Genomic DNA, 24,345 nt, shown 5'->3' with positions numbered 1-24,345 from the left:
AGTACCTTGTTGCTTTCAATATTTTGTGTAATATTTTGTTTCTCTTATTTAAAGAATTGAGCTTGCAAACTTCAACACTTTGTCCATTGTTCTCTTTTCAGCTGTTGACAGTGTTTTGAAGAGAATGACAATTATTGGTGTTATCTTGTCTTTTCGGTCCTTGGCCCAGGAAGCACTTAGAGATGTAAGAAAGAACTGAACATGTTCTGAATCATTTTCATTGTATTTAACTTCAAGGAATGATAGGATATTTGAACCTTAACTGTTCAGAAATGCTTAAAACATTGTCATCTTAAAAGGTTGATGACATGTGGGTAAAATGGCAATACTCAGTTGGAACTGAACTTGGAATTGCAACTTGGGTTGAGGGAGTCTGTTTTTTGAGTACTGTTCAGAGAACTGTTGCATTAAAACATCAAATTTAATTTAAAATGTGTTTTCTGTGTTTACTCATTTTGAAGGGTTTTATTTCCCTTTTTTATTGCAAACATGTGTTAGGCTTTAATGTCTTAAATCTACATAGAAACAAATACAAATGTGTAAAATAAAACCCATTAAAAAGGAAAATAAGCCCAGTAAAATAATGGTAGTGTCTAACTCATAATTAACTCGGGAAGCAATTTTTCTCATTTTGTGCATATTTGTGTCTCGTAGGTCTTATCCTACCACATTCCTTTCCTTGTAAGTTCCATTGAGGACTTCAAAGATCACATTCCAAGAGAGACTGACATGAAGGTAATGTTTGGCTGAAAGGCTGCTAGAGTAGTTTTGGAGTTTACTGAAAATACGTAAGCAACAAGACTTTCATGTTTAGTGTTGAACATCCAGAAACAAAAAGCACCCTTTTTCTTTTTTTTTCCCCCATTTTTCCCCCCTCTAAGAGCTTAGTAAATGTGGATCTGCAGCTTCTTAATGTTCTAGGGAAAAAATCACAACCAACTGATAGAAGAAGTACAAGTCTCTCTCTGCCTGTGATCACATTTGAGAACTTTGATGGACTTATAAAGTGTTAAAAAAAGACGAGGGGAAGAGTGCTGAGCTGCTCCACACTGTGAGCAGTACAGCTGGTAAAACAAAATATTTCAACACTGTCTGTGTGGTTGGAGTTCTGTGCATGTAATAGTGATAAGTCTGATTTTTACCTAAATTGAAATTTTTGGTAAACCCACTGTATGAAATGCTTGTTTAAAAATGCTGTATTTGTAGATGTTGGCTGATGCTTTAGATCTGGTAGAGAAAATATGTCAGTTTGTTTTGAACATTAAAGAAAGATGTGGAAACAGCTAATTGGAAGTCAGGGTGTTGCTTTGGAGGTAATGTGGGAACATATATGACTTTTGTTTGGCTTGACACAGCAAAATTACCATCTGGTTCACAAAGTACAGACACAGCTGCTCAGTGGAGGTTAGAAACAAACAAAATCTACAGTCTCTGTCTAACATTTGCCAAATCTCTGAAATTCCTTAGTGCCTCAAACTCATTTTAAGCATGACAGCAAAAACTTGCTTCATCATCTTGACATGAAAGCCTTCAGTGTTGTCTTTCTTCTGGTCCTCAGGTGGCAATGAATGTATATGAACTGTCATCAGCTGCTGGATTGCCTTGTGAGATTGATCCTGCCTTGGTAGTAGCACTGTCTTCCCAAAAATCAGGTAACAAGTTCCAACTTCAAAACTAAAAATGCTAAAAAGAGAAAAGAAGTGTTTAAAGTGCTGGGACGAAACTTGTATATCTTGACTTCTTTGTTTTCCTTCAATAAACTTGATAAATGGCATAAGAGGATGAATTACTTGTGCCTGCTGTTTGTTGGTGTTAGCTTGAGAATCTTTTCAAATATGCATGAATGGATGTGCTGACCTAGAAAAGGGTATCAGGTAGATGTAGAAGGAATTTAATGGTGAACACTGCTGTAATTCAACAATGACAATAAGAGTGTCTTGTGAACAGCTTGATCAGTTCTGTTGCACAGATGTGTGACAAATCTGTCAGCTAAGTGAGCATTAGCAGCTGAATGCAGCTTGTGAATTTCACAGTATTTTGTTGCCAGTGTGCCCTACAAGTGTTAACATGAAGTTTACAAGGGAAAACAGTAAAATAAACATGTTAGAGAATTAACATGTATCACTCTTCCACTTTGTTGCTTTAAGGCACTGCTGTGTAAGCTTTTCAGTTTTGTTTTCTCTGGCATGTTCAAAGACATGAATTAAGACTCCTGAGTGTTTTTTGATGGTCTTCAGCTTTTTTCCTATCTTCCTTACTGAGCATTTCATTACTCTTTTTCCTCCTTGTGTGTTCTGAATAGTTGATGTTAGAATGAGACCATGAATATTTAAAATGGTACATAAGTTGTTTTTTCTTACTTCAATTGTAGTTATTTTGAGAGGGGAAATACTATTCAATATTTGAATTTAAGTCCCAAGCACAATTTCTTTGTGCACTTAGAAAAAAGGCAAGCCAAAGTGTATTTGTTCTATATACATTATATGTATAACATACAAAAGTATACTATTGTTAGGTATCTGGTATCTAAAATGCCATTTTAAATAGATTGTTTTCATTGTAATACAGCTATGAAATGTTTAAGCTAGGTCATCAAAGAGAATTTCTGTATATTCTCATAATGGTTTATGATCTTGGATTTTGATTGTTACTTTTGGAGTTTGAAATGTTTTGCTTTTAATCAGTTTTCATAGAGATAAATTCTGCCTGTCAGTAATTGCTGACTTTTAAAAAACTAATCTTAGGCTAATGTGTGATCATGCTGTCATTTTTGTAAGCACAAGGTTTTAGTGTGAATTGACATGAGTGCACCATCACCTTCTGTCTTTTGCCAAAGGGAGGTGCAAGAGAAGTTCTTCCTAGCCTACAGCAATAACTGGCTTTATACCAGCATGAAAAGATCACTCTTGTGTTCATTATATTAAAGGCTTACTAACTAAATCATGAGAAGTAATAACATGGCAGTGGCTTGTTTTTGTTCTCCTGCATAACAAATTGGATATTTTGCAGCTCTACTCCGTTTCTTTTGGCAAGACTGACATTAATATTCCTCTTTTCACAATATAAACATTGACTTTGTTGGATTTTGTTTTAAATTTCAATTTGGTCAAACAGTTTATGTTCTAATCTACCTGCAGCTGAAAGGAAATATTTCAAGATTACTTCTTTAATTAAATAACTTTCTTATTTATGTTTTTTAGAAAACATTAGTCCAGAAGAAGAATATAAAATTGCTTGCCTTCTAATGGTCTTCGTGGCTGTGTCCTTGCCCACTTTGGCTAGCAATGTCATGTCTCAGTACAGCCCTGCCATTGAAGGTAATGTAGAATCAGCTCAATATTTGCTGGGAATGCTGTCTTCAAGTAGTTCTGGAAGCGTCTTGAATAGATTCACCTTTAATATTTAATTATATTTAATTTTATATTTGTATATATTATGTATTTTTATATTTAGATATAAAGATATTATATATAAAATCTATTTTATTATATATATTTAATTTTATATTTAATTATAGTGAACAAATTAAAAAAGCAGTTAGCCTTAATTCAGGCAAGTTCTTCTGAAAGTACTTTAGAAAGCATTTTCTTAACTCTTGTCTGAGATGACTTTGTGTGAAAAATTAGTTTGGTACTTGAAATTTTCAGAATAGTTCAGACACTGCAGGGGGCAATCTTGTCCTAACATGGAATCATTCAAGCGCACATTCTGCATTAATGAGTGTGACACTATTCAATATAATATATTCTAGTAAGTACTAATGTTTTAGTAATCTTTACATTGGCCTTGGGCCAGTCACACAAGGTGTTCTTTCTATATTTTATGTGCTGTGTTCATGTTGCCAAGCATAAAATTTTCGAAACAGAATCTGGAAGGTGTAAGTGGCGAACAGAATTATTTCCTACACAATGGTTCAACTTTCTTATTTAAGAAAAAATAATCTTTGCCTCAACAAAATTCTTTGCATGTAATCCACAGTTTTCTTTCTCTTTTTAAGTTGAAAAAAGACAGACAGTGCTGTTCAAACACACACAAAAGTCACCTTTTGGCTCTTCAAGCTGTTTCCTTTGTAATGTATAACATGACTCACATAAAGACCATGTTTATACTGCTTCCATTCACTGGGATGCATGTTTTCTTTAATTAGTTTTGAAACTTGCATTATTTTTAATTTGCTCAAAATTGTAATTTAAAAGGAGTTGTAACCTGGCTTCTGAATCTTTAAAGTACCAGGAAGATACCAAAAGTTTAAAAATCTTTCCGTATCACTTAATGTAATGTGCAAATCATGTTTTTTTAGAGACCCAAGGTTGTTGTTTTACATGGAATTAATCAGCCTTTTCTTCAGTTTTGAATTATTAGGGATCTGAACTATTAGGGATCTGCATTTAAAATGCAACTGACTCTAGTTGCAGTTTAAAACTGACAGCATAGACTTCTCCAGTTGTTGAAAATGTTAGATAAATCTGATGTATGAGGAGAACTTGAATATTGCTTTGAAAATCAGTGAATTTTCAAGTTAAAAGGTTTTTCTGATGAATGGGGAGAACAATCTGTAACCTGCAGAATTGTTTTCTGTTATTTGTGCACTTGTACTATTTCTATTGCTCTTTGCAAACTTTTTCCAAGTCACGACACTTGAATAAAAATCTTGGAATACAGGTGAGAGCAGGCAATATCTAATGTGGTGCATGGGTAGAAACTTCCTTGTTTGAAGACTTGTCAGGTTGACTGTCTTTACTCAATCCAAATGAACTTGTTTATATGTATGTAAGATCACATCTCTTAAAAAATTATCTATAGTTTTGTAAAAGAAATCCTCTGGGAGCACTTCCTGCTACCAGTTTCTCCTTCAAAGGATCTTACCAACTCTAGAGTCTCAAAACCTGCATGGCTTGCCAGGGGGGCAGTACTAAAAGTTTTACTGGTGTTTATATTTTCACATTTACCCTCTGCAAATTAATTGCTAAGAAAATGTCAAGCTTGCTGGATGTTCTCCAGCAGGTTAAATCTCAGGTGGGTTTGGCTTCCTCAAATTTCCTCTCTTCCCAAAACCCTCAGCATGCTAAAAACATGACTATCATGTTTTTAGCAGGCTGAAACAATAATGTTAATTCTTCTGTTGAAGATAAGCAGATATTCTTCTGCCTGTTTTATATCATGTAGCTTAAAAATTCTGGTTTATGTGGTTTCATTTACATTAAATAACTCTTTAAGATGAAGTCAGGCAAAGCCTTGTTTCAAAGTGAGCTCTTAAAATATAGTTAATAGATGACATGAAGGTGTGGCTGTAGAGAAGTTACATCTTGCACTCAAGTAAGTCCATATTTAAGAGTTGCTACTGATCCTGTGTGCTGTGGCCTGTGTATTACATAATTTTTTACTGAGTGGACTCTTTGAGAAGAAAATGTACCAAAAGGTATACTTAAAAAAAAAAATGTTCACACTACAAAAATAACTGAACAAACAAAACAGACTTTGTCATTCCTGCCTTCCCTGTATAATACTGCTTTTTCTTGGGTTCTACCCTTATTGTAGAACATCTGGCTTGAAACACTTAATATAAATGGTATTTCCAGAATGTGAACTTAATAAATTCTGCTTTATGAAGTAAATTCCCTGGACAAATCCTGAATTAATCCATCAACGAGTCACAGATTTGAAGGAGTTTCAGCTTTCTAATCTGGCAAGGCATATCTCCCAAATACAGCCAGTGGTTGGACAGCTGTAGCAATGTCTGTATTCCCTCTGTCTGCTTCAAGATCAAGTCTGTTTCTTCCACTAGTTCCAGATAAAGGCTCAAAGTCTTAACAGACCTTCACTTTTATTTCCAGTACAGGAACTGCTAGTCAAATACCAGGCTAGAAATCTAATTTGTCAACTAGAGGATAGAATAGAATACTAGTCTGCAAGAGCCCTGGTTCTTTTCTAAATACTTAAACCTGTTGTGAGTTGGAACACAGCAGTTCTTTTGCTGAATTCCCTTGTTCATGCTTTTTCTACAGCCTGAGACATAAAAATGAAATCTCTTGAATAAAATGAGCCTCTTCAAAGACAAATACATATTTGAATCAGAGTTAAGCAGAACAGATTTTCTTGACTGATGCTCGTGTAAAAATAGGAGACAAAGTTGGAGTATCAAATGTGGGGGCCCTGCTGAAGGAGATCCACAGGGATCTTCTCTGGGACCTACAGGTCAGCATATTCACAGAGCACCTGGATAGGGGGCTGAAGAGGGAGGTGAGGAAATCTATGTATCATGTGAAGCTGTTGAGGGTAATACAGGAGTGAAGAGCTGCAGAGCAGTAAGATACTGAGTAAACTGGGCAATAAAATGACAGCTAAAAGTAATTTTAGGTAACAATAGTGATGTGCACAGAGAAAAAATTGATTTTTCTCATGTGGAGTGATGGGGTCCAGCTGACTTCACCATTCAAGCATGAACTTGGAGTGACTGAATGAAAAGATGAGCTCATTGCTCAACAATGGTCAAAAAACAAGAATCAGCATGCTTGAGTACTTGTTAACTCCTTCAAAGACCACCTCCTTTTCATATGCTCACACTTGCCTAAGATACTTGCTCAAGTGTATATTAATTTTGTATTAAAGTGATATATTTGGCTTAATTTGCCTGGAAGAAATATCAGGTTTGCTGAGTTCTTCTGCTTTCTGTAATAACTGGTGTCATTTAAGCACCTTCCAGGGCTCTGAAGCCTGGGTGAATTTTAGGTAAATGTTACATCTGAAAGTGAGCAATAGAACACCTTTGTTCTTGAGTACCTGCAGATCTCTCTGAGTGATACTGTCTGGGCACGAGATTTTCATTTACACAGAGGGGAAATAGTCAATTAGCTTATGAAAATGCTGTCTTTTTGGCCTAGTCAAGTGTTAACACTTCAAAGTTTTGTAGAAAACAAATAAACTTCCAATATATCCCTTATTTCTAAAAGCCCCAGGTTGTTTCTCAGGTTGCTGTGACCATTAGGAGATGAAGGCAGAGCTGTATTCTGGGGACTTTCCTGATAGCAAGTTGAGTGGAAGAGTTTCTTGCTCTCATTATGGAAGATGATAAAAGTCCTTCTTTCATTGCCACAAATCTCTTTACTATTTGGTGGTATTTTCCAAAGAATACTGTCTTTTCCAACATGGTGCTGAGGTGTTTTGAATGTTTTTTGTTTTAGGGCATTGCAACAACATTCACTGCTTGGCAAAAGCTATCAATCAGATTGCTGCAGCTCTGTTCACCATCCACAAGGGAAGCATTGAAGACCGTCTCAAAGAGTTTTTGGCTGTATGTATAACTTTATTCCATTTATTAAAATGTACTGTTGGTTTGGGATGCAATGCAATTGATTTAATAGAAACTGCTTTTGGTGCACAACAGACTATTTTCTATATGTTTCTATATACAGGTCTATACATAGATTAGATTTTGCAATAGTTCTTTATAAACACCTCTGTGTGATGTTGGAAAGTTAGAGAAGCAAATTAGTGGCAAATGTCATAATTTTTTTCACTACAATCTTTAGTATTTTAGCACATACCATTTCTCACATTGTGTGGCCCATGAGTGGGCAAAAAATATTCAATGCATATAAAATCAAAATTTTGTCTAGCTGATTTTCCCCATGATATACTGGATACTTTATTTAGTTACCTTCTTTGAAATAGTAGGATAAACTTCAGGTTTGAATTTTATCCCTCAAAAGGTATTGTACCTTTTGACATGCCTGCTCTTCTTAAACATGAACAACCAGGTAGCAACATGTTGCAGGGTAGTTGGGAAGAGGAAATTTTTTTATGCCTCAGAATAGATTGAAGTTGAAAGCTACTGAAATCCTTAGTGATGCTTAGGAAAAAAAGATCAGAAGTTTTTAGGTCATGATGACCAGTTTTAAATACATTTTGGTGTGCTGCTTGAGTAAAAATAATTTTTTTAAATTACTCTTAATTAGCCAGTACTTAAAGGAAATGAAAGGCTAAAACAGCAGCATCACTTGAATTACAAAAAAATTACTGCTGATTTTGAGTGGGTTTTGATTTTTCTGTTTGGCATTAAAATGTGTGGAGAAAAAGCCCCTCCCTCTTTATTTTAGGTAACCTTTTGTAACTAGAAGTTAGCAGAAACAATTTTTCTTCTTCTTTTTTTTCCGTAAAAGCATCTTTCACTTGTGGAAATTCATTGCATTTTGTAAAACAGAAAAAACCCCTATGGCCATTGACCTTGTCTAATGCAAGTGCTGGATGTAAAACATGAAAGAGAAATGGTTGTATCAAGTTGCATGCATTTGACAAGTGAAGAAAACCAGTATAGTTTCATGTGATAAAAACACTTTTGGTATGAGGTTTGCATTCTTTCAGTGTTTATGGACTGTTTTCAGACCACTGCTTTTACTGCACAGACTATGACTTGATGGTTCAGATATTTTGTTAATCTTTCTTTTTTAACACTTACTGTTAGTCTGAAAGAAAAACAGTTCTCTTAAGAAGAAAATTACTGCTGATGATGATCTGCTTTCCTGTCCAAGTTAATTAAATATGAAAAAAACCTTAGGAGGTTCTTTAATGCTGATGAATATGTACTATGTATCTTTTGAAGTATACATATTAACTTCATATGAAAAATTGATTCAGGACAGCTTTTTCAAGAAGAAGGTTGTGAAAAAGCTATTTTTAAAGTTAGTATTTTAATTTAAAATCCTTTTCTGGTAAACATGTTGTTTAGGAATGTTGTGAAGGCCAAAATGATGATTGTACATCTGAAAGTTGGAAGGGGTTTTTTTCAGATTTCTGTAAGGCATGAAAGCATGGTGTATCAAGGCATCTATAAATTAAATATTTTACTATATTTTGTGATCTTGAGCTAGTAAATACCTAAATACATGTTAGAAGTTTCTAGGATATCTTCTAAAACTAGGATAACATGGTTGCTTATGGCAATGCCATTTTCAACCTAGAGATAATATTGTTATGGGGGGTAATATAAAAGTGGATCTTTATTGGAGCTGCAGGGACAGTTATGGAAAAATGTCCCCAAAAGCCCACAGAGGGTGAATACAGTTTGTATAACTTTAGCAAATGAGCATAATTGACAAAAAGTATCAATTAGGAGGACAAGTGGTGATGCAATCACCCCCCTCCCAGGTTGAGTTCCCTCTCTGGAACCCTCCCCTTGGGCTGTCCTTTTTTTATGAAAAGCTGTCCTTTGTTTATGAAAATGTGTCTCAAAAAGTTGTTCTCAACCCTGGTAGCCAGGAAGAACCATGGTAGCAAAGGGCCTTGTTCCCCAGGGCTTGGAGCTCTGGAATAAGTTTTCTGCCTGGGGAAAGGGCATGGAAAAGAACTGGGAAAATGAGCTAGAATACAATAATAGGCTACAGAACTCCACATATATGTGAAGAATAGAGAGAATATATAAGAGAAAAAAACCCAAAAATCAATAGTCATCATTTTCCCCCTTTTTAGAGACTAACAAGACTCTACCTTGTCTAGCCTCTACTCCATATTTAATCATACCACCAGTTTATACAACTGGCTAAGATACAGATGCTAACTATAACTACAGCTACTGTGAATATTTTTTCATCCAGGCCCAGTTTGGTAACAATGAAGTGAGTGTATACTGAAGGTGTATTGATAAAGTATTATTCATTGACAGTTAAGATGACATTTCTTCAAAGCTACTTCTGTTGCAAAATGGGTAAAATTTCAAGCAAGAAAAATTTCTATCACTTTAAACCTTACAAAAATGTAGTAAGTTGAAGCGTATATTGAGACGGACAGAAGTGAGATCTTGATCCCCTGGGAGTTGTCATTGATTTCAGGAGACATCGTAATTGTCAACCAGTGATTACAACAAAAAGTTCTCTGCAATGAATTAATTCACTTTTTATATTAAAATAGCATGTGTCATTAATTAAACACTATTAGGAATAAGCCAGTATGGCACATTGAGACTAAAGGCCAGTGATGGTTCATGTGCTCAGGATTATTTGCTTTCCTTTGTCATTATTAGTACAATGATGAGTCCATTGGCTTTGTGTAACAAAACAGCAGAAGCTCATCAATGCTTTGTTTTATTTATGGCTTTGAAATACTTATTTTGTATAGCTTGCATCATCCAGTCTACTGAAGATTGGCCAGGAGACAGACAAAACTACTACAAGGAACCGAGAATCAGTTTACCTACTACTAGACATGGTGAGCATTTGTGTGTTTTATTTGTAGCTCACAAACCAGTGGAAATCATTTTATGTTGTTCTTCCTGGCATTCTAATGTCAGTATTTTTTTTTCATTCCCCCAATGTGCATTTGTTCCTGCCATCATCCTTTATTGCTCAGAACATTTTATCACGTTCAGATAATTTTCACTGTTTGCTTAGTACTTACCATACATGTAAGAATCAGTGTTCAGAGTGTGTAGGAGAGAATCCTCTCTGCTCAGAGGATTTCCTCTCAGTATTCAGTATCTTTTGGAAGATAACTACTTATATAGGAAAGCTAAACACTTGCTTTGAGAAGCAGTGAGTTTAAATTTAAGGGGTTTTGTAAGTTGGGGTTTTTTTTGTATGTTAGTTTGTACTGTATTTATATGTAAAGGTATGTTTAGTTTATTATAAGTAGATAGTACCTGGGGAAATACTATCCCCAAAAATATACTATACATATACTAGGGAGAAGCTCTACTATAAACTTGGTGCAATTTATTTTCACTGTGAAATATGTGAGTCGTAATGGGATGCAGGCTGGAAGGATCTAAATGAAACAGATTATCAGTAGCAGGCAGCAGAAGGTGCTCTGCAAAACCTTGTGTTTCTGGTATTTTTCAGATTGTGCAGGAGTCTCCATTCCTGACAATGGATCTCTTGGAGTCTTGTTTCCCTTATGTCTTGCTGAGAAATGCATACCATGCTGTCTACAAACAAAGTGTTACATCCTCTGCCTAAGTATCTACTTACTGGAGATAAGACATAGCACGCATCTGTGTGGCCTCAGTTTTATCTGTAAACTGTGGAGCTATTTTACTCTATGGCCTGATGAACAGTTTTGTGAATTATAAACTTTTTCCATAAAGTTGTATTCCTAAACAGTGGTTTCTTAATATGGTTGTACTACAATATAAGCTTGGTTGATTTTAGGTTGCACACTTACGGAAAATTTCTTTTCTCATTCCTTTCTTTATTTTATTTTTTTTTAACTTTAGAGCACCAGTTATGTTTTAAAAATACTACTTCTGCTATATGTTTTTTGATATTGATCATGCAAAACAAAAATTGCTTGTTTATTTCCCAGAAGAAAAATGTATGTAGTGATTATTTTACATAGAGTAGCTTTCATCTGTGTGTAAATTATTTCAAATAGGGAGAGTTATAAACTTGTACCTATTGTTCTTATTGAAAACAAATATTGGATGTGCATTTCTGTGAAGTAATTACAGCATTTCTAGTTTTATTTTGAAATGTTCACCAATCTACGTACTATGACACTATCTAACATTAAAAATGTTATAGGACTGCTTATCCTACAGACAGTGATCCTCTCCCAATTCTCTTAAACAACTGCAAGTGGTGGTGTTTGTATAAAGCATAGTGGAAATTTTTTTTAAACTAACTTCTGTGGTGCCCTGTTGGCATTAACACTACCATTGTACCCTGCTGTATAATAAACATTCTTACACATTTATCATATATTGATAAAATGTTAGCCCTTAACCACTTTTTATATGTTTTAAATTTTTGAAATTCAAGTGTACCTTCCATAACATACAATAAACACTAGACTGTATTATCTGTAGGTGAATTATTTTTAATATAAATGTTATCCTAGTATTTTAAGCTTTAACTGTGCTGTTGTGCATTGATTTACATCTCACAGTTCATTAAATATCAATCCTTAGAGCTTTTATGTGAAGACTTCTTTTAATCCTTCACCTTTTGCCTTTTGCGATAGCGAATCTTGTAAAAGGATGGAAGAAGGAATTAAAAACAATGTTAAAAATGTCACTTCAGTGCCATTATCCTTTAAATCTTATTTTTACATAATAAAGCAAGAAAAGCATTTATATAGTATGTAGCTATGCCAGTTGTACCCATAGAAATAAGTGTATTGTTAAAGTATGAAACTTGAAATAATCCTGGAAGGGGCGAATGTTGCTAAAACCGTAACATCAGGCATGACTGAGACAGATGTATAATAGTCCCTTTTTTATCAGTCATGCAAATTGGCCTTGCAGGGTAGCATGGGCTCATTTAGCCTGAAAGCTGACCAGATGGTTGTGCTCTGTAATCCCTGATGTATAAAGCTGTGTGTTCCTCAACAGGCTCTGGACATTGTATAGAGCCCCTGTTCTTGGTGCAACTTCTGTGCATGCTGGTAACTTTTTCTGTTATGAAAGAGCTGTTGTGTGCTCAGTTACAATAGCTTCCTCTGTCCAGAGGAAAAAAAGTACTGGAATAAAATTGTCCTAAGGAAGTAAGACAGTACATCTATATTTTTCCTAATTATGCATTTTATGTTCTAACTATGGAAGTGTTTTTAAATTGATAAGTTAGTACCATAATGAAGAAGTTGTTCATAAAGTAATTAGGTTGAATGCAACACTTATGAGTTCTTAAATATTACTCTGTAATATTTATAGTCTAATACATTCAAATGTTCTGATTTCAATTAAGATTTTGATTTTGATGTAGCCTTTTGTGGGAAAACAATGCCTATTTTCAAGATGGATTCTTGAAAAACTCAAGTTTAAGAAATAACTTTTGTGCCTTTAATATTTTAACAAAACAATTGTATGTGTCCATTTGCCTCAGATCCCAGATTTCTGCTGTCTGTGGTGTTAGTGAACCAGCAGAAAACAGGTAATCAGTGGCAAACAGGTAATGAGTTGAGTATCTCTGCAAGAAGCTGCTTCTGACACAGTTGGATTAGATTTAGGCATGAACCTTTTACACATGGCAGTTTCTGTGGGAGTCCCGTGTGTCTGGCACACAAATCCCTCAGGTGATGCCTCTTTAACTACATTGCTGCTTTTTAACTTGGGCAAGATCAGAACCAACCACACAAGGGAAAAGCTGAGGAAGAATCATGTGGACTCATCCCTATGTTGGTTGGATTTGGGCAGGGCTGGAAGGGTTTCCTTGTTTTGTTCTTGCTGTATTTCTGTTGTTCCTGCTTTCAGCTGAGCAACCACAGGACTGTTTAGGGTTCAGCCTGCTCATGGAAGGCAGAGCACATCAGGTCTGGTTCTCAAGGCAGCCTGTGTCCATGCACTGCACAAACTGTCACAAGCCTGGTGGAAGGAAGATAGAGAAGGAATTTTTCCTCTGGAGCCTGCAAGACCATGTCCACAATTTAGTAAGTTCAACACTTGCCACTGTATGTGGAGTCATCTCAGGTGGCCTTTTGTGCCATTACAAACAAAATGTGTTTGTAATTCCTGGAGCACGAAGCACAGATGGCTGGGCTGAGTTGGCCCCATATGGAGCCAGTTTGGATCAAATGTCTGATTCATGGGGGAGGGTTTTGCCTCATGTGAGAAACAGTGCAGAAGAAGAATGTCCTGTTGCTGCCCACAGAATTATTTTTACAGTTTAAAAAGATCTGTCTGCCAGGACAAAAGATTATCAGTGAAAGCAAGGGCTACTCCTAAATCTTTTTTTGCTGTAGTAATTTGATTTCTATATAGGAAAAGGAATTGGTAGCACTTGGACTGTACCACTTTTTGTACACTAAAAGGCATTCTCCCAGAAAATGTTGGAATGAGGCCAGTGATTTGAAGAAAGATATGAGCCTTCTTCAGCAGGTCGTCATGGGCTTGTATGACTTGAAAACTTATTCCTTCCAGATTCAGGAATTTCAGACCACAAGTAAATATGCTTGGCCTCTAAACTGCATTTTTTCCAAAAGCTTCCCTTGTCCTGAGATTCAGCATTGTGATTCATACTAAAAACCAAACCCTCAGTTACTTACTGGTAACTTATAAATTCTTTAAGGTCAGGTATGTCTGAACTAATCCTGTATTTTTTTTTCCTGTGAAATGCTCCCTTGAGCTGAATAAAACTCCAAGCTTGGAGCTTAGGTGTAGCAAGTCATCCTGTTCAGTCAGTCAAAGAGATTTTTTCAGACATATGCTTCAAATTGGTCTCACATCCAAATTCAAGCATCCTTTAACACCATAGGGCATTTTGGATACAATAGAAGTAATTTATTGCAGTTGTATTCACCTGAAAAATGGGCTGATAAACTAAGGACTGGAAGAATACATGGAACTGCTTCCATTTCAGTCCTTGTGGCTTGCCCTGAAACATGGACACAGCTGGCTGTCCATAGCAAGATAATTGAAATGGCAGATACACACATATATGAATTGGTTTCATGGGTAAGAATGGTTTTCAGTGTTGTCAAATAACCAGCTTTCAAAAGTACTGAAGTTCTACCTGTATTCTTCTGTAAGTACAATTTTTAAAATAATTTTAATGATAAAGCTAAATCTTCCCCTGAAATCACTAAACTTTTTTACTTTAATTGACCGCTCCTTGTTTTTGCTATTTGTCATGTTACAAAGTCTGTAAATATTTGTACTAACTCATAGCAAAACCAAAATGTCCCCCTGACCTGTGTCCAAAACCATATTAATTTGCTATTAGTCATGCTTTTTCTAGCACTCCTGGGTCAAAACGACCTGTTCACTGGATATGGTGTCAGTCTGTCTTAGACAACTCAGGAAAAGAATCTGTGAGTATTACATTCAGAATGAAAAGCCTCTATTGAGCTTTGAATGATGTAAGGGTATTTTAAATAATTTCTCATGTAGACTTTAGGTTGTTGCCCTACTCGTGATCACAGTAATCTTATGAAGTGCTTTCTCACAAAAAGTGAAGGTAAGCAATCAAAATGATACTGACACCTGTGTGTAGAGAGATGTGAGCTGCAAAGTTATCACAGCACAGTGTCAAGCCCAGCGCTCACAGTCCAGTTCACTTCCCACTGAGCACAGACTTTGCTGCTCACATCATGTGTGTACCAGCATGCAGGACAGACCATATCACAGGTAATCTGCAAACTCTTCTTGCCCTCTCTGCCCTTGGCATTAGCCTTTGAGTCTGGCTGAATGTGAGGGAATCTCAATGGGCACCCAGTGCAGAGAAGTCTCATGTTTGGCAAAAGCAGTGGTCCTTAATACAAATTCAGCTGTCTTTTTAACAGTAGCAAGGACACAGTCTCAGCAACAGTGAAACCATTCCTTGCATAGTCACCCAAAGGAAAGAAAAGTATCACAACAAATGCACTGTAAACTAAGACCGTGTCAATTATGGGAATACAGAAGAGGATTGAAAAGACAAGGGAGGTAAGACAGGGAAATGCTTATCACAGAGCCAGCAGAGAAGTTGGGAAAGACATTGCTCAGTGACTCTGATTCCAGTTTGTGACTCTGAAGTCATTGGATGTTTTGTGGATCAAATCTATATTGTATCTCACAGACTTCAAAACCACATTTAAAAATTTCAGCTGATGTATCCTCTTTGTTCCACACTGCACATGAAGCAAACTTATCCAGCCTTAGGACTATTTGTAAATAAAGGATCCTTGCAAGTGTAAAACTTTTAGGTGTCTTACCATGAGCTTTTATTTGCCAAGACCAAGTCAGCAGAACTGGATAGGACCATCTCTCTCATGCCTGTTTTTCATGAAACACTAAAGGAGGTATGTGCTGTTTGGATTTATTTCCATGTATGTCTGAGCTGGAAGATGTTGGGTGTTACATTGAGATCAGGTAAGTGAAAGAGTTCATCTCAGCAGTTTCTGATTTTGGATGACAAATAATTTCAAAGAGCTGAGAAAGAAAGTGGGTTGAGCCTGTGGCACTTGCTTTAGAGGTAACTTTATTAGGAAAACAATTGCACCATTGTTTCCATAATTTTGGTTTTTTTGGGGGGTTTTTTTGGAGTGCTGAGGAAATATGTGAACTTTTATCTAGTAAAAACTCAAAAACTATCAACAAGGAAGTTACAATGCATTTGAATTTTATCATATAATGCTAATTATTTGCTGGCTAATCCATGGTCCCCCAGGCACTGGTTAGAGGTGGCCTCAGTCCTTTGCTAAGGGGTATTGGGATCCTTCAAAGAGAGGATGGGCTCATTGGGTATTTCATTCGTCCTTTGTGAGCAGGTAAAATACACAAGCTTTTCTAAGTCACAAAGAGTTGATCAAGGTTATTTCTCCCCAGTTAAACTGGTAAATATTTGTATGTATGCATGTGAGCTGCATTGCTACAAAAGGATTTGTATTTCCAATTTTAGTTTGCAAGCCTGTGGCTTCAGAGAGGCTTCAGAGAGCATTGTTGTAAGAACAAAGGTTCTATAAAGGTGGGGGCAAAAAAACCCCAAACAACACACCCTACCTGAGAAAAGCTTGTTGGAAGGTTGGTTTTATGCATTTTGTAAAAGCAATGCTAGGGGAGGGACAGCAGAATGGCCACACTTAACACCTGTAAATAATTCCTAGAAAAATGCCACTAGCTTGCCCCCTTGGTATTAGTTGAGCTATGGAAGTTTTTTGAGTAGAGAACTAAACCAACTTAAAAATATTTAGTACTCAATACTATTATCTTATTATTTAACCTTTTAAAAAATAGTTAAAAAAATCTTAGTATCATCAGGATATAACTGGAGAAAAATAAGCATAGTAATAATTTACTGACCCTGATTTTTTTTCTACCACAACTGAAGTGTGTGTGGGATAGAGAACTGAAAGTCCCAGAGTTCCCAAAATATCCCCCAAATCACTGTTTTGAGGGGGATAGGGCTCCAGCATAGCCTGGTGCATACTTCAAAGGACTGGAAATCATTAGATATGCTGTGGACTGCTGTAAGAGTCTAAAAGATCTGGTGAGCAAGCAAAAAACCTCTACAGAAAAATAATATTTTCTGAGAGATTGGACACTTATTTTAGACTAGGCTGTGGATTATGTTAATGTATAATGGCTTCACACTGAAAGATTGTGTGGATTTATGCTCATAGACCACCTGCTTTTCCTAAATTTTGGGGTATCTTTCCATTTTCTACTTTCATTGCTATCTCTCACAGAAGTAAAAATAAAGTGGCAAAACATGGAACAGCCTGACAGAGTCACAGCAGCAGCTGCAGCCTCAGCAACTCTCCCCAACTTTAAAACTTTTCAGTAAATCAGAGATGGGATGAGAAACTGAGTTGTGAAGTTAAAAATAAGCAGCCAGGAGCTACTAATGTGAAAAGGCCAGCTGTGCAAGGGTCTGACAGAGCACCAGGCAAGTGAGCATACAGGTTAGACAATTGGAAACCTTCATCTGGGAGAATTAATAATTTCTCTGTATGGGTTAGCTTTTTAACATGAAATTGTTTTCATAGGGCTAGATTTTTTTCAGCTTGCTGGAGCACCGGCTGTTTGTATGGCTCAGCAAGTGTGTAAGGAGCTCTCAGGAAAGGTGATTCTTCTCCCAGATTTGCTCAGGTTTCCATAGTGAACCCTAAGAAAACCCAATGCCTAAAAACATGAGGAAAAATACACAGGAACTGGGCTGGCTTCTCTTGATAGGTTTTACTTGATCCCTGGTGCATCAAACCCAATCAGCTCCCACTGAAATGAGCAGTGAGGCTGAGTTTCAGTACCTGGTGATGTTGGGCTGGTACTGCAAAACTCAAATGTGTGTGCAGGGCTTATTTTTAGGCATGGGTGTGATTGATTTGGCACTTCATACTGCAGGGCACTGCTAATAAATCTGGGTAAGCAGCAGCAGAGGCAAGCTCAGACCATGCAACCAGAGAGGCTGTAAATCTGAAATAGTAAATTTATGGTTTAACAAAATTAAATTCAGAGTGGTTATGGCCTTTAAGCTCGGCCTCTCAAGTTCTTTCTGCAGGGGCCAGACTAGAAATGCTGTGTAATGTGTAGGGTATTACAGACCTCTGTGGGTTTGGGGTTTTTGTCTTAAACACTCCATCTGGAAGCAATTATAACTTGGAGAGGGTTCAGTGGATGTGGTTGTGTCTCTGTCGTGGCCCACAGTGGGAGAGAAGGATGTATTTTTTATTATCCTCGTGGTCATTGTAATAGGGTATAGCAATTTGTCACATTAGAGTAACAAATTGAATGCATATTGAAATCGAATGTCTGTACATAATGCTACCACGGATGCCATCTCACAGTCATAAACACTTGAGCAGGAGTTTAAAGCAAATAAAATTAGAAAAACCTGCGTGTTAGCAAGCAAAGCAGCCAAGCATCCTCCGCTGTGTCCCCTCCCATGCAGCAGCAGGACAACCAGTGGAGCAACAAGTGCCTTCAGGACACTAATTACATGTCAGTCAGTGCTGTTAAGTGACTGTGGATGGTTGTGCATCTTTGTCCTGGGAAATTGGTGCATTAACACGATGAGGAACAGTGGAATTACATGAAAATGAAGGTACTTTACTCTGAAACACATGCAAATGCTTTCCCAGTCTGAAGCCCAGGAGCTTAGGTACTGACCAACTTTTATTGCCTCTGAATTTAGGCAATCTAATTTTAAGCAATTTTAATTTAGGCAATTTAATTTAATTTTCCTCTGAATTTAAGATGTGCTCTCATTTTAAAGAAAAAAATGGCAGTGTCATCCCTTGCTTTAAGTGACTGCACCCTTGGTGCTAAACCAGGGCTCAGGAAAGCTGTTGTAATTCAGCTGCACAAGGAACAGGAGCATTTCTGTTCCACCACAATCTCTTGGCTCACATCTGCATGATATTTTATAGTGAAAGTGAGCTGGGAGGATTTGGGGGAAAGTTGCTAAGACACATCAGGAGGTTCAGCTTTCTGTCTTTGCTCTAAGTCCCTCCAGCATGGCTTAGTGCTTTGAGAAACACATACAGCTTGCATTAAATCTGGCACTGATTTCCCACAGAAGCACTCATCCAAGTTCTAATGTCCAGGTGGAAAATCAGCATTGCAGGTAGCAAATTTCAGAATTGAGAAGCTGTAAACTCTGACATGGCCATAAAAATCTGGGAAAAATCCTAAACAGCAGACAAAATCAGTCTGCAGAATTAGACTGCCGTGGGAGAGATATGCCAGTATGTGTCTCTGTGGATGGACTTAAAGCCTGGAATACAGAATTGGCATAAGGTTGTCTTTGAAAAGCATGTCAGTTAGGTTTCTTGGTGTTCAAAGATAAAGCAGCATATTTTCCTAGTCATACTACTAAATTTACCCATAACATGGATGCAAACACTGGGCAAATAGGTTATTTTTTTCTGGGAATTCAGGGACACTGGCAATTTGAGAAAATATTACTATGAAAAAAAATCTAGAAGGCATGCAGACCCCAAGAGCAAGGGATAGTTAATAATGGTCTGTCTAAGAAAAACAGCCTCAAATATTAGAGTCTGAAAAACTGCACTAAAAGAATCTTTTCTTCCTTGCTACTTCCACACCATCCATGGAGAAGCCTGAAAGATTATTAGAATAAGTTAATAGTCCCCTGTGTTTTATCTTCCTGAGGGAGTTGTAACAAGACCCTGGCTGAAACAGGAAATATACAATAAATCCCATTTTTATGACTCTGTAAGTCAATGATTTTATGGTTTTAGTAACAGGCATGTAAGAAGTATTTTAGGGTTTAGTTTTCAGTGAGTTGCATGGTTGTTTTTGGTTTGTGGTTTAGTGTTTGTTTTTCTAAGGCAGTGTATATAAGCAAATTAAATCACATGTAATCCTGAGATTGCCAAAGAAAGATTCAGGACAACAAAAACCTGTTCTAAAGAAGTATTTTTCTCAGCTAGTTTTATTCTTGGGAATGTCCTGAATAGATACAGTCACACCTGCACCTTTTTTCCAGCTGGAATGGGCAGGACCAGACCATAAAGAAGTCTTGGTTTACAAACAGCAGCCCACTGGGTCCTTGGGCAGCCTGACCCATGGGATGATGGAAGCTCCCCAAGCACAGAGTGAGCCTGCATCTTCTGTAAACACTGCCACAGCTCACTGGTCTGCAGGATCTGGCAGAACATGCAAGCTCAGAGTGGAGAGATGACTTATTTAATGTCACCTAGAGCTTACAGACTAATGAGCAGGCTGTTCCCTCCCAGTGCTAATGAAGTTTATGGTATCTAAAATACAAATGTGCCTGCACATAGGCCTCTGCATCTTCAGGGCCAGGAGAAATAACACCCTTCTTCTGCTTTTTTTTTCCTGATCTCTGATTTTCCCTCTCTGAAATTCATAGAACCATACAATAGTTTGGGTAGGAAGGGACCTTAAATATAATCTCATTCCACCCCCCTGCCATGGCAGGGACACCTCCCACTATTCCAGGTTGCTCAAAGCCCCTTCCAACCTGGCCTTGCACCTTTCCAGGGATGGAGCAGCCACAGCTTCTCTGGGCAGCCTGTGCCAGGGCCTCAGCACCCTCACAGGCAAGAATTTCTTCTAATATCAGCCTAAACCTGCTCTCTTTCATTTTGAAGCCATTTCCCCTTGTCCTGTCACTTCAGGTTTGTTTTAGACACATACTGATTTCCCAGCCACTTGTAGTCTATGGAATTAAATGCATCCACAGTAGGTACTTAGTACCTCTCCTCTTAGAAATGTAAACACAGATTTGTTGATCTGCTGAGCTCTGCCCCAGCCAGAGTAGGTGGGACATGTTTTGAGCTGGTCCTTCACCCTCCTTGTGCCTCCTCTGGCCTATGAGCACCCCTTGTTTATAGAGGTAAAATGCTGGGGTGTGTGTATGGGGATGTTTCTTATCTCTAAAGGGAGACTGCAACACTTCAGGATAGAACTGATGCCAACAAATACACTAGGGACTGCCTTGTCTGCAGCAGGTTAATATTGACCAAGCCTGTATTTCTTACTATTTTGTGTTTCTTACTATTGCAAAGAAAGCTTCAGATTTCAGTTTTATTTTTTCAGTGAGGTTGTATTTCTATATTTCTCTCCAGTAGCATAGTTCCAGCTTAGATTTGAAATACATGTATTTCTGTATTTCAAGCCATGAAGTTTTCCTGATGGACAGTTCTAACAGTGGAGCTGGACATCAAAGCATCTCAGAAAGCCAGCTCTTGCCTCTTAAGCCTGTTGCTGTTTATCTTCCTCCTGCAAGAGAAAAACAAGGGGTGGGTGGGGGAATAGATACTGTGTAAAGGAAAAAATAACAAAGAAATAAATTAATGCCAGGTGTCTGGAAGCAGTTCCTTACTTAGCTTCCTTTTGGGAAAAGGTGAAACAACAAACCCCACAATCCCTTTTTATTTCCTTTGCAGCCCTCCTCATTCTGCTCTGTTTCTGTATCCCCAAATAAAGTTGGTTGGCCATCCCCAGAGCTGTGAGGGTTATCCTGCCACCTCCTGCTGAAATTCATCCTCCTGGCACTCCAAGGTAACCAAGCTGGGGTTTTTTTTGGGTTATGGATGAGTAAGTTTGACCTCAGGCACTATGCACTGTTGTAGGTTACTGTGATTCTTGTAGGGAATAGTAATAATAACAATAATAATAAAAAAACAACCAACAACTTTTTCTGTAATTTTTGTATGAGCTACTCTAGAAGCAAATCCCTGCCCTAGGCCTCAACCCCACTGAGTTCTTGTTTATTCTAGGAAATGACTTTGTGTGATACTATGGGCTGTATTATTATTCTTTAAATGTATAGGTTTGTGCCAACTCCCCCAAAGTGTACCACGAAACTCACATGCAATCAGTACTGATCTCAGTCTGCTGCTGCCTGGGCACACTTTTATTAAGAAATTCTTACTGGTCATGCATGACATCAAGTTGACAGAATGATGATACCATAATTTGACTAAACCCTTTTGGAGTTGTCCAAGATAAGGAATTTGATTGTTGTCACAACCCAGCCTCAGAGTTTTGGCACTGCCCTTGTTATGGAAGCTGTAGGAAGAGATTTTTTTCTTCATAAATCTTAAGGAAGTGGTGGGAGAGAAGGGGGTGAAATTCCTGACAGCACTGTGGTAGCACCTGGAGTAAAAGCTACTTTGTATTTTGAGACTGGTGGAAAATTTCAGGTACCACAGCACATGCTTTCTCAGCTAACATACAAACTCCTGAGTCACCATTTTCAGTATGCACACACATTATAGTTCCAATTAGCAGTGCTGGTGTTGAGCAGCAACTGCATGTGAAGACAGAGGGTAGGTTGGTAGCTTGCTCTTTTCCTCTAGACATTTTGTTTTCCTTCTAGTGTAACTCTACCTGCAGAGCAGAGCACTGTAGCTGCATTCTGAAAACATGAAACCGTTGCCCTCCTCTTCACTGTCTCTTTTTCTGTTTTACCAGACTCTTCCTCTGTTAAAAAAAGGTGTCAAGGCTGGCCATAGTGCTTCTGTGTAAGAGAAAATACCTTGGCAGACACGGGTGGTGTGAATGTTTGGTTAAAGTAGCAATGTTTCAGGTCAGTAATCAGACTGCCTAGTTCCAGCCAGAGGTGAATTTTTACCACCTCGTATAAGCTGATTTATAGTGGAAGCATGAAGAGGTAATGAATGCAGACAGCCCTGCAGGCCAGCAGCCCCAATCCTCTCCCAGGCACCAGCTGCACCAGGAGCTTGCCAGCAGGGCAAGTGGGCAGTGCTCTGCCAGCTCAATGCATGGGAGGTATCAATGTTCACACCAGCACTGGGAGATGTGAAGCCAGTTTGTATAGGAATGTGTTTTAATGTTTGTGATCTCATGGGGATGCCGGCATTTGCTGTTCTGAAAGAATTTTCAGTAATTTTACTCTTTGAGTAAAGAAGTACAAGGTCATCTCATGTAATCTTATAGACTTGGGACTAAAAAATTAAGCTTATGGACTTCATAGTCTTATTGCAGGCATAGGAATATTCACTATTATCAATGCTTTTCCCTGCAAAACACAGGAAATGCTTTTAAAGCTGATTTATGTAATTATCAATTATCAATCTGGAAAAAAAAATCCCAGAGATGGGAGAATTTCATAGTGAAGTAGAAAATATGTTAATTCATGTCAATAGGTGCTTTGCATTGCTCTGGCCCATTTCCCTGGACTCACTCTCGGGGATGCACTGCTCTCACACTCACTGCTGTCAGGTAAGGTCCCAGTGTATTCAGTTCCAACCACCTGGGTAAGGTTTTTATTATACCATATTTTTTTTAAACATGTATTCTTTTACACTGCTAGGGAAAACTCAGGCCTGAGGCTTTGCTATGACTGAATTTGAAGAGCTAAGAGGATGAGTAAACCCAGTTCTCTCTAATTCCCCCTGCAGAGGAGCAAGCTACCCTTTGCAGGGAAAGCCCTTTCCTTTGCCTTCATGGCTATTTTGCAAGCTTGGATGCAGCCACAGGGTCATGGGCACCTGACTGATCCCTCCTAAGGCTGTCACATGCACACGTGTGTGAACATTTCTGCCTCCCTTTGAGGCCCAAATTTTCTTCTAGGAGTGCAGGGAACAAGGTTTGGATCTGAAATTAGCACCTGCAGTGGTGGGCAAATAAAAGGTACCTGTACTCCACTGGCCATATCACAACTCCTTGTTTGGTTGGCATGTGCCTTTGCTGGAACAAGGACATCAGCAGCTGAATTAAAGGGATTAAGGTTTCATCTGCAGTCATAAAGTGAAAAACTTCAGAAAAGCCTTCTAGGCTTAGGACCCTGTGTTTGTGAGCCTGTATCCATGTCTGCTTTCACAGCTTGTTCACGTTTTTGGTCTGGTTTCTGAGCACTGGCTTGTGGTAGGTGTGTTTCTACTCACAGGTTTGATGCAGGGGCAGAAGCTGGAATAATAAATGTGGATCAAGCAGTTGCTCGTGCATTTATAACTGGAAAGAACTTACTCAGCTAATAAATATCAGCTTGTGTTCTCTGTGCAACCTGGTCCAGTGGAAGGTGTCCCTGTCCATGGCAGGGGGTTGGAACTAGATGATCTTTAAGGTCCTTTCCAACTCAAACTGTTCTGTGATTCTATGATTATATCAGGCCACATTTTTTCTGATCAAGTCAGAACTCCTTTTGCTGCACCACTGTTTTGCGAGGTATCTTAAACAGTATCTGGCCTCTTCAAATTTTTTTAACCTTCTGTAAAGAAAGCATCCCCAGCTGCTGAGCTGAATCTCCGTCATTTTTAAGCCTCTCAACACTATTACTCTCCTCTAAAACTGCTCACCCATCGCTATGTCTGTGTGCCACGCTTTTCGCGTGCACCTCCTGCTTAAGCATTTGTACCCAGCATAGTGTGTGCAAAAAACAAACAAAAAAAGAGGTGTTTGTTAAAAGATAAGAATATACCTCCGAGAGATTGGTCTGAAATCGTGTTCAGTCTCCCAGTAAGTTTTTACTTCGGGGAGAATTCAAGCTC

General features: G+C 37.9%; 1 protein-coding gene across 6 annotated transcripts in view; it reads left to right on the top strand.

Moving 5' to 3' along the window:
- NCKAP1 (NCK associated protein 1) overlaps positions 1–12,002 on the top strand; it is a 52,977-nt gene extending 40,975 nt beyond the window's left edge. For all 6 annotated transcript variants that reach the window (XM_014266975.3, XM_005486924.4, XM_005486923.4 and 3 more), the window contains 7 exons: positions 102–184; positions 655–735; positions 1,559–1,652; positions 3,201–3,317; positions 7,182–7,291; positions 10,111–10,200; positions 10,830–12,002. In XM_014266975.3, coding sequence (XP_014122450.1) covers positions 102–184; positions 655–735; positions 1,559–1,652; positions 3,201–3,317; positions 7,182–7,291; positions 10,111–10,200; positions 10,830–10,946 — 692 coding nt within the window. In that variant the 3' untranslated portion in view covers positions 10,947–12,002. The remainder of the gene's footprint in view (positions 1–101; positions 185–654; positions 736–1,558; positions 1,653–3,200; positions 3,318–7,181; positions 7,292–10,110; positions 10,201–10,829) is intronic.
- Positions 12,003–24,345: the final 12,343 nt, after the last annotated feature.

The sequence above is a fragment of the Zonotrichia albicollis genome, chromosome 10 (genome assembly GCF_047830755.1).
Source record: "Zonotrichia albicollis isolate bZonAlb1 chromosome 10, bZonAlb1.hap1, whole genome shotgun sequence".
NCBI classification, from domain to species: Eukaryota; Metazoa; Chordata; class Aves; order Passeriformes; family Passerellidae; genus Zonotrichia; species Zonotrichia albicollis.
This window is presented reverse-complemented; position numbering and strand designations above follow the sequence as displayed.